The sequence below is a fragment of the Phyllostomus discolor genome, chromosome 14 (assembly GCF_004126475.2).
Source record: "Phyllostomus discolor isolate MPI-MPIP mPhyDis1 chromosome 14, mPhyDis1.pri.v3, whole genome shotgun sequence".
Lineage (NCBI taxonomy): Eukaryota > Metazoa > Chordata > Mammalia > Chiroptera > Phyllostomidae > Phyllostomus > Phyllostomus discolor.
In genome coordinates this window covers 49464177-49473405 of record NC_040916.2, presented here as the reverse complement: position 1 = coordinate 49473405, position 9229 = coordinate 49464177, and the positions used below count along the sequence as shown (strand labels likewise).

Genomic DNA, 9229 nt, shown 5'->3' with positions numbered 1-9229 from the left:
TGTAGGGTCTGGGTAAGTGTACTCTAGAGAAATAGCACCTCATCGTCAAGGTAGATTTTTCAGGCCAGAAACAATGAAACAACAACAACAACAACAACAACAACCACCAAATATACTAAGCTGCAGTGCTATAAAAGAGCAATGTTGTTTGGCAAAGCCAAGGAAGGCTACACATTTGGGATGGGGATGGATGGGATTTGCATAAGGAAACAGAGGCATTTCAAGAAAGCCACACACAGAGAGTTGAAAAAGAGCAGATTGGTGGTTGCAAGTAGAGAAGTTATTTTTCACACCTGGAGTACCTCCTGCGTGCTCAGGCAGGACACTAAGCAATGGAAAACAGACAACCTGCCCTGGCCGGTGTGGTTCAGTGGATTGAGTGCTGGCCTGTGAACCAAAGGGTCTCTGGTTTGATTCCCAATGAGGGCACATGCCAGGGTTGTGGACCAAGTCCCCAGTGTAGGGTGCATGACAGGCAACCACACACTGACCTTTCGATCCCTCTCTTTCTCTCTCCTTTCTCCTATCTCTAAAAATATATAAATGAAATCTTTAAAAAAAGAAAACAGACAACCCATCCTCAGGAAGCTCTAGTCTGAGAGGTGGGGGATGGAGGAAGAGCCAAAAACAAATATAGGTCATAAGCATTATTGCACAAGAACATAAGCCCCTAGAAAGCAGAAGCCTTATCTGCCCTGCTCATTACTAAATCCTCAGTGCTGAGAATAGTGCGGAGCACAAATCAGGTGCTCAATAGATGCAGACTGAATGAAGAGAAGCTATACTAGAGTACAGAAACAGTAATATTGAGAGTTATCATTTACTGAGCACATACATGTGCCAGACAATATGCTGAGAGTTTTACATACATTATCTTATGTGATCCTCCAAGATTTTGAGAGTATTATAATTATCTCATTTTAAATATTTGGGAACCAAGGCTTTATACAAGTAATGCTTGCCTCGAGGTTACCTAATCAGCAAGTGACAGAAATGGAATTTGAATTGATGACTTCCTAAATACACAGTCCAACCTTTGCACCTGGAGTCTGTTGTTCAAAATGCTGTTTGGGGAAGTTTGTCTGAAAGTGCAGGGAAAGATCTCAGATAGGGAGGCTACTGCATACAGTTACGAGTATGAACTAAAGAGGTTATAGTGGGAATGGAGAATAAAGGATTAACTTTTTTGGCACCTCCAAGGGCTTGGTGACTTAGTGGATGTAGGGGATGACTAAGTGTCTTGCCTGGAAACAGAAAGAATGATGGTAACCCTGAGAGAAATAGCTTTTCTTTTATTCCTAGATCTACAGTACACTCTACAATCTAGATATATGATACAATCTAGATACACAATCAAAATCTCTTGGTGTGCCAGTTCCGCAAAGCACCTGGCCACAAACGGTAAGGGCAAGACAGCTTGAAAAGACACTGAAGAGGGCAGAATAATAAAAGCGTTGGAGAACGCACAAACAGACAAGCCTGTCTTAAGTGCCTCGCGTCTCCGAGGCCAGCGGGCACTACGAAGGGAAAAGTGGGGCTTGTCCTAGAACTACAACTCCCAGAAGGCATCGGGCGGAGCACTAAGGCTTCTGGCCACAGCTTACTTCCGGGCTTTTGGATGCTGACGCTCTCTTCCGGTTTTGTTGTCCCCCCCCCCCCCCCCCCCCCCCCCCGCCACCCAGCCCCCACCCCGCCCCACGGGAGAAAGGCTTTTAGGATGTTCACGGTGAGTCCAGTGGGCTTAGGAGTGCGAGCAGGAGAGGGGAGAGTCTCATCTCCGCAGGTCACCCAGCGGCTGAGGGTAGCTCGGGCCGAGGCGGGGGAGAGGGCGCGCGGCGGGCGGACGTGTAATCTTGGCGAGAGTGGGGAGGGGGCAGAGCGGACTGAGCCCCTGGAGGGACCCACGAAGGGATGTGGGGACGCAGAGAATGGGACCCAAAGGGAAGGATGGAGGGTGGGATGCAGGGGCGTAGGGGAGGACCCCGCGAGCGCGCGGTGGGGTCTCAGTGGAGGTGGGTGGTGGAGGAGAGGGCCGTGTTCTGGAAGGCAGCAGCCGAGGGGACTCGTGTAAAGCAAAGCTGGAGGCTGCTGCAGGTCTGAAATGGGCAGAAATAGAGCACCCCAAGGAAAGCCCTATTCTAGCCACGTGGTGTCATCTCAGAAGACCCTACCAGTTGGGGAGCGCCCTGGTGCCCTGGTGGAAAGAGAGTAGCGGATGTGCTGGTGCTTAGACCGAGCTTCCGAGGGCTTGCGGGGTCATGGAGTCTCGCAAATAGTCCAGTGGCTTATGGACTACTCTGTGCAAGGGGCTGTTGCTTTGATAAGAACAAAGAGCTTTGTTAGACTTTGTCACGGAGGACTCTCAGGGAGATTTTGGTGATTTTACACGCTCGGGTTGAGTGCTCACTTTGTGTCTTTCTTCACAGATGAGGCTGCTGGCATTTATGGTGGCTCTCTTTGCTGTCACTCAAGCAGAGGAAGGAGCCAGGCTTTTGGCCTCCAAATCACTGCTGAACAGATACGCCGTGGAAGGGAGAGACCTGACTTTGCAGTACAACATCTACAATGTTGGCTCCAGGTGGGAGGCTCTGGGGCTGCAGGCTGGGCACTCTTCAGGCCTCTTGGGTTTCCCAGCTGAGAACAGGGACTGGTAGTGGCTTATCTTCAGGAGATCTCCGGCGACAGATACCATAAGTAAATGAGCATATGGCCGCACCTGATTTTGGAAGAGGAGGTCATTCTTACCCAAGTTTCAGAAAACTGCCTTCCACTTTTTCGGGTTGGGAGAGTTTTAGGGTGGGGAAGAAGCAAGAATGTGAAACAGGGAGAGGAAGATGAGAAGGCATAAAATGTATGATCCTTTTTTAGGATCCTCAGCGTTTAAAGTTTCAGCTGCCTTTGTTTCATTAGCCTGTACACATTTTTGTTGCCTTTAATTAAATTTTCCATATGTGTCTTGCTCCTCTCCCCCTACCCCTAACATACACACGGAGAAATTCAAGCAAGGATGGGTTTGGGCCCATTTCTTTCCAAATACTTAAGTATTTTGGTGCTTCTAAGCCAGAGAATCTAGTCCTTGACCTGGATTCTTCAGTGCAACAACCTAATTTACTATCTGTGTGACTCATGTCTGTCTTTGTAGTTCTGAATTTTTAGGACAGGCAGGCAGATTCAATTGCTGGTTGCTTTCAATTTCATCTCCATGACTTCCTAACCTTTCTCCTTGCCTCTGTTTTCTAGTGCTGCATTAGATGTGGAATTATCTGACGATTCCTTCCCTCCAGAAGACTTTGGCATTGTCTCTGGGATGCTCAATGTCAAATGGGACCGGATTGCCCCGTATCCTCCTGACACTGGGTGACGAAGACTGGTGGCGGGGGAGGGGACATTGCCAGCAGAGCAGCAGGGTCACTTCAAACAAATGGCATGGCCATTTTTCTGCCTCTCTTTGGGGGACATGGGGCAAGAGGTGCCGGTGACAGTTGCGGGAGTGTGATTTAGAGCAGACCTGAGGCTCTGGACAGGTTAGAAGGCCCTAAAACACACTCTGTTGGGCAGATGTAGACACATACCGTATTTTGCCATGTATGATGTGCACCCATATTTTTGGCCCAAACTTTCAGGAAAAAAACTTGTTTTAACTTCTCAGTACAATTATTTACTTATTTATATTTAGATACTTGTATGGTTTTTTTAGCATTTATTTTTGAACATACTATGTTACACGAAATTTTATGTAACAAATAATTAGAAAACACAAGAACAGATACAAGGTATTTCAGACGCCTACCCATGTATAATGCCCACCCTTATTTTTCCCTCAAAAATTTGGGCCAAAAAGTGCACATTATTCACGGCAAATAGATGTTAGTGCTCTGGCAAAGATGAGTAAGGTGCTTTGAAAAGAAATTCCGTTGGGTGCTAACGTGGAGGACCTGGTGACCTTTTAAGACTCTTTAGTCAGCAAGTCTCTTATTCTGATCCACCAGTTACGTCCTGAGTGTTTTGAATTAGACTTTTTTCCCTTGTGATCTAAAGTATGTTTAGATTTTCTGATGAGGGTAGGTGTTCTCTCTGTGGTTTTTTGTTTATTTTTATTTTGTACTTTCAAGAATTTCATTCAGTTATAGTCAATGAAAGATTTTCTGTGAGCTTAATTAAGTGACCAATTTTTCATCCATAACATATACTGGTTTGAAGCTTTACTTCAAAAACCTTGATACTGAGTACATTATGAACTTAAAACTTGGCTAAAAAGGCATCATATTATAACATACGCTTGAGACTTACAAAAACATGTATGTTCATCATTCTTACAGAGTATTGCAAGTATGAAATCACCACATGTTGGCAACTTTTTGTGTGTGAATGGTGCATTGAGTTTATGAGTTGAAAGGTTGTTACAACTTTAGCTTCATCTTTTTCCCTTCCTTAACTCTTGGGCCAGCGCTAGCAACGTCTCCCACACCGTTGTCCTGCGCCCTCTCAAGGCTGGTTATTTCAACTTCACCTCGGCCACTGTTACTTACCTGGCCCAGGAGGATGGGCCCGTGGTGGTGAGTTGCCCAGATGCTTAGCTGGGAGTGCTCAGATTTGCCTTTGAAAATTCTTGCAGAAAATTTTCAAAGCAGCCACTAAATTCTGAGAAACATAAGGACCAGAAACTTGGGATATTGTCCTTAGGAAGTATGTTTCAAATTGTAAAGTTCCAAAATAAAGCAGTTGAAATGGATGGGAAGGGAATACCGTAGCATTCCCTTCCGCTTCCTTCCTCTTGCTTAGCTTGTAATCTGGAGTGTGCCACTTACTGCCCGGTTTATGGCTGTCCTTGCCCTTTCAGCTCATCTCCTGTGTCGTCAGATTGTTCCCTATCTTCGCTGTTTCTGTGTCTTTCCCTTGCTTCGAACCCTCCTCCTCATTGCGTCAAGGCCAGGCTTTACTGCCTCTCATTGCATAGCTTCCAGTAGTCCAGCTGCCTCTGCCTCTGCCGCTTTCTCTCCCGCTCACCCGACGAAGACCCTCTGTCCCGGTGAGGCAGGGCCCCCTCCTGCACTCCCTGCTCTCTCAGTGCTCTTCTTCCCACCCTGCCTTTGTTCTCTGTTTGAAGTCCTCTGCTCCCTTAATTGAAGCCTTCTCAAGACCGAGCTTTGCGCTACAAGTCCTTGTTTATGTCTTCTGCTCTTACAATTCACATTGCTCTGTCCCACGCATTCAGCTAATGCAACTAAACTTCTGTAGCTCTTATGTTGTATGCCACTTGAACATTTAATTGTTTACTGTCTTTAGTGGTTTTCTTTCTCATGCATAGTTCTTTTCCCCACCCTCACCTCCCAATTTAATGTAAATTCCTTGAAGCCAGAGACTTCATCTTAGATTTCTCTGTTTCCCACGTGTAATAGAAACACAGTAGTAAACCACCTGTGACTGGTGTGAAGGTCAGCAGCTGTTTATTGAGCACCCGCGATGCGCCAGACTCCAGGGAATACCAAGATTAAGACACCATCCAGCCCTCCAAGAGCTTAGGTCATGAAGTCGTAAAGGCCCGACACAGCCATACAGATGGCTACAGGCTACTTAGTGAGTCCACGGTAGGAAAGGGACTTTTTAAAAAAGATTTTATTTATTTTTAGAGGGGAAGGGAAGGAGAAAAAGAGGGAGAGAAACACCGATGTGAGAGAAGAGATTGATTGGTTGCCTCTCTTACTCCCCTAGCTGGGAACCTGGCCTGCAACCCAGGCATGTGACCAGAAATCAACCAGTGGCCTTTCGGTTCGCGGATGGCTCTATACCCACCGCACCACAGCAGTCAGGGTGGGAGGGGATTTTGAACAGAGTCAGCCAGAGAGCTAAAAGAAATCCGGGATTCTCTAACATTTCAGTGCAGTTTCTGGATTTTATTTTTTTATAAGCCATGTGGAACCATATTTTTATAATCCTGTTTACATTTCCACATCTCATGTCACTTCTCCTTTCAGAACCAACTTTAGGAATAGTCATGGGGCTCTGGCTTGTGTGGCTCAGTGGATTGAATGCTGGCCTTGGAACCAAAGGGTCACGGGTTCATTCCCAGTCAGGGCACATGACTGGGTTGTGGGCCAGGTCTCCAGTAGGGGGCGTGTGAGAGAGGCAACCACACATTGATGTTTCTCTTCCTCCCTTCCCCTCTAAAAATTTTTTTTTTAATTAAAAAAAAAGTCATGGGGATGTAAAGTTAACTATTCCCTAGTTATAGGGAATATAACTAGGTATGGTGCCAGGTGGATACTGGAAATATCAGGAGAAACACTGGAAAGTATAAAGTGTGTGATTGTCGAATCGCTATGCTGTACACCTGAAAGTAATAATGTTAAATGTAAATTGTAATTAGAAAAAAAAAAGGAACCAGCTTTAGTGCTCTGTGGTTCTGCAGGGTATTTGATGGGTTAAAACACACAAAACCAAAGGCTCAGCTGCCACTTTAGCACAGAGTTGTTTGCAGTGTGCTCCAAAGTCTGGGCCTCCTCTCTAAGACGGAGGAATGTGGACTGGACTCAGCCCCCTCTAGTAATGTACATTTGGGTAGGGCTCGGTACTTTTCAGAATCTTCCTCCTTTCATTTGAGCCTCATGGCACTCAATTTAGAAGCGTGTTTCCACTGGAGGGTTGAGGAAATGATTGCCAGGGGCCAGTCGTTCCGTTATGTGCTTGGCCCTGCAGAGGGTCCGGGGGCGGTGAGCAGCTCTTCCCAGAGTCTGAGGCTAAAGAGGATTTGGTTTGAAGTTGAGCTGCATACCGGGCCTGACATGTTTACCAAATGTTCATCATGTGTTTCTCGAGGCTCCTGGCTCCTAATTTACTCCTCTTTACGACACAGTAAGACTCACCCAGTTCTCTTTAGTTTAAAAGCTTTTCCTCCTCTTGAAGCTCTCAGAATCTAATGCTGAGAACTGGGTTGGTTGGAACTACCGTTTCTCAGATGAGAAAGTGTGGGACTTGCCTTAATGCGCTTCTTTTATGCTCCTCAGGTTGGCTTCACCAGTGCGCCTGGACAGGGCGGGATCCTGGCTCAGCGGGAGTTCGATCGGCGATTCTCACCGCACTTTGTAAGCTGTGCCGTGTTGTTTGGGATGAGAGCGCCCTTTTGGTTCTGGGACCTCTTAGTCTCCTTAGAAGATTTGTTTAATTGGTTGGTTCTTGCCATACCTGTTTTTTGGTGTCTGGTACAGCCATCAGATATCCTGATTTAACTATGATTAGAGATTTTTGGCAATGAGAAGATCACAGTTGCCCCAAAAACACTGCTTTTTCCCTCTCCTCAGCTTTGAGTAGAGCCCCGTCTTGGAGTCCCGGCCTGTGGGGAGGTTTAAAAAGAACATCTGCTTGAGTTCAAGAGTCGTGGGGCGAGGAGAAGGTGATGCGGGGACTTTGCTGTGGTCTAGTCCAGGAGAGAATTTTTGAAGATTTGCGCAAAGTACCGAATGAGGAAATTCATTTACTCATTCATTCATTCAGTAATTATGAAGTTCCAATTATGTGCTCAGTTTGGTACTTTGCTTTGAGAAAGAATGGTGACCAAGAGACAGTCCCTTCCATTAAAGATCTTAGGGGCTGCTAGTGACTCAGAACACAGCAGTGGGGAAGAGCGCCGGGACAGAGAGCGCAGCACACAAGGTGCTGGGGGAATGTGCAGCAGGAACATGAACCTGGTCTCCCAGAGTCGGGGAGGGCTTTCCGGAGGAGGTGATGTGTAACAAATCAGAGAGGAGACTAGGAAGGATGGACATTGTAGGAAGAGGGAGCAGCTCAGAGTGAGAAAAACGTGGTGCCATCCAGAGATGGTGAGTTCTCTAATGAGCCTGGAGGGTAGACTGAGGCAGGGGGAGGGGGAAGAGGGGCTGGAGGCGAAACTGGAGTTAGATCACAGGAGGCGTGCCTGTCAGGGCCAGACCTGGCCCTCTCTCTTAGATACTGTCTGGGAGAGCAAAGCATCTCTTCCAGTCTGGGTTGGGTCAGGTGAGGCTTTGGTCTCAGTTTGAAAGATAGGTTTGTCTTCAGAGAGAGGTTCTCTATCAGGCATGGTCAGAGAGGAGCCTTCCTGTCAAGGTTTTGCCAGATACTGAGGTGGGATGCTGCCTTTCTCATGGGAACCCGCCCTCCTGGTCCTCTCCTGTGCCCTACTCCAAGTTTCTAAGCAAGGCCTTTGTTGTCTTCTGCAGCTGGACTGGGCAGCCTTTGGGGTCATGACCCTCCCCTCCATCGGGGTCCCCCTGCTGCTGTGGTACTCCAGCAAGAGGAAATACGACACTCCCAAAACCAAGAAGAACTGAGTGGGGTTTTCACAGCTCTCCCTTCCCAAGAAATCCAGGTGCTTTCCGGACTCCAGAGGGTATCTCAGATGCAGTTGCCTCCCTGAGCCCTGGGCCACCTTCTCCTGGATCCTGTCCTGCTCTCAACCAGAGTGACGGACTAGGCCTAGGAGCCAAGGAGAGCCTCCTTGGTTCCCTCTCGAAGCCATACAAACAAGAATGCTGTGAGCCTAGAGAGCCCTCTGGTGTGCCACTGAGGCACCCTGCGGTGTGCTGCTGGCGGTGTGAGCCCTCGGGTGAGGGAGGGTGCGCTCAGAGACTGCATGACACCACCCCCATCTCCTGCTTTATCCTCCCTGAAGAGGGTAAAAGATACAATGAAGGCTGTGGGACTCCTGGAGGTTACCCAGTCTCTGGGTTAGGGAAGTGCTTACCAAATGGGTTTTCTAATAAAAACAAATGCCACACTGACTCGTTTGTCCCTTTTCTCATCAGCTGGGTAAACGCAGGTCTTTGGGCTCAAGTGCTGAGGCTCCTGGGTGGTGAGGGTTGTGGGTCCTGTTCCCATGGCGATATCTCTCCCCTCTTGGGTACCTTTGCTTTCACTTCTTATCTCCCTCTGTGTTCTCACCACATACTGCCCTAAACGTCTGGAACCTTTCTTGACTGTTAGCTCTTCACAGCTCGAAGCTGGGTGGGGAAGACTATCAGAGATAAAATAGATATGTATGTATTTATTTATTTTTTAAGATTTTATTTATTTATTTTTAGAGAGGGAAGGGAGGGAGAGAGAGAGAAACATCAATATGCGGTTGCTGGGGGCCGTGGCCTGCAACCCAGGCATGTGCCCTGACTGGGAATCGAACCTGCGACACTTTGGTTCGCAGCCCGCACTCAATCCACTGAGCTACACCAGCCAGGGCTATTTTATTTATTTTTAAAGA

At 47.4% G+C, this 9229-nt stretch overlaps 1 protein-coding gene across 4 annotated transcripts; it reads left to right on the top strand.

The window, feature by feature from the left end:
• Window positions 1–1617: 1617 nt before the first annotated feature.
• SSR2 (signal sequence receptor subunit 2) lies at window positions 1618–8756 on the top strand. Of its 4 annotated transcripts, none has more exons than XM_028503179.2 (6): window positions 1620–1726; window positions 2427–2578; window positions 3241–3339; window positions 4448–4556; window positions 7005–7082; window positions 8196–8756. In XM_028503179.2, the coding sequence occupies exons 1-6, from the start codon at window positions 1718–1720 to the stop codon at window positions 8304–8306; spliced, it is 558 nt and encodes a 185-aa protein (XP_028358980.1). In that variant the 5' UTR covers window positions 1620–1717; the 3' UTR covers window positions 8307–8756. The 4 variants fall into 4 exon arrangements, with proteins under 4 accessions (XP_035871712.1, XP_028358980.1, XP_028358981.1 ...); XM_028503180.2 differs by lacking the exon at window positions 1620–1726 and adding an exon at window positions 2063–2094; XM_036015818.1 differs by lacking the exon at window positions 1620–1726 and adding an exon at window positions 2155–2320.
• The last annotated feature ends 473 nt before the right edge of the window (window positions 8757–9229 follow it).

Excerpts from the sequence above, each read along its gene's own strand:
- SSR2 (XM_036015818.1), top strand. The coding sequence starts at position 2,216 with ATGTGCTGGTGCTTAGACCGAGCTTCCGAGGGCTTGCGGGGTCATGGA. Across the intron at positions 4,557-7,004 it reads AGGAGGATGGGCCCGTGGTG|GTTGGCTTCACCAGTGCGCC; the intron begins GTGAGTTGCCCA and ends TATGCTCCTCAG. Across the intron at positions 7,083-8,195 it reads GGCGATTCTCACCGCACTTT|CTGGACTGGGCAGCCTTTGG; the intron begins GTAAGCTGTGCC and ends TGTCTTCTGCAG.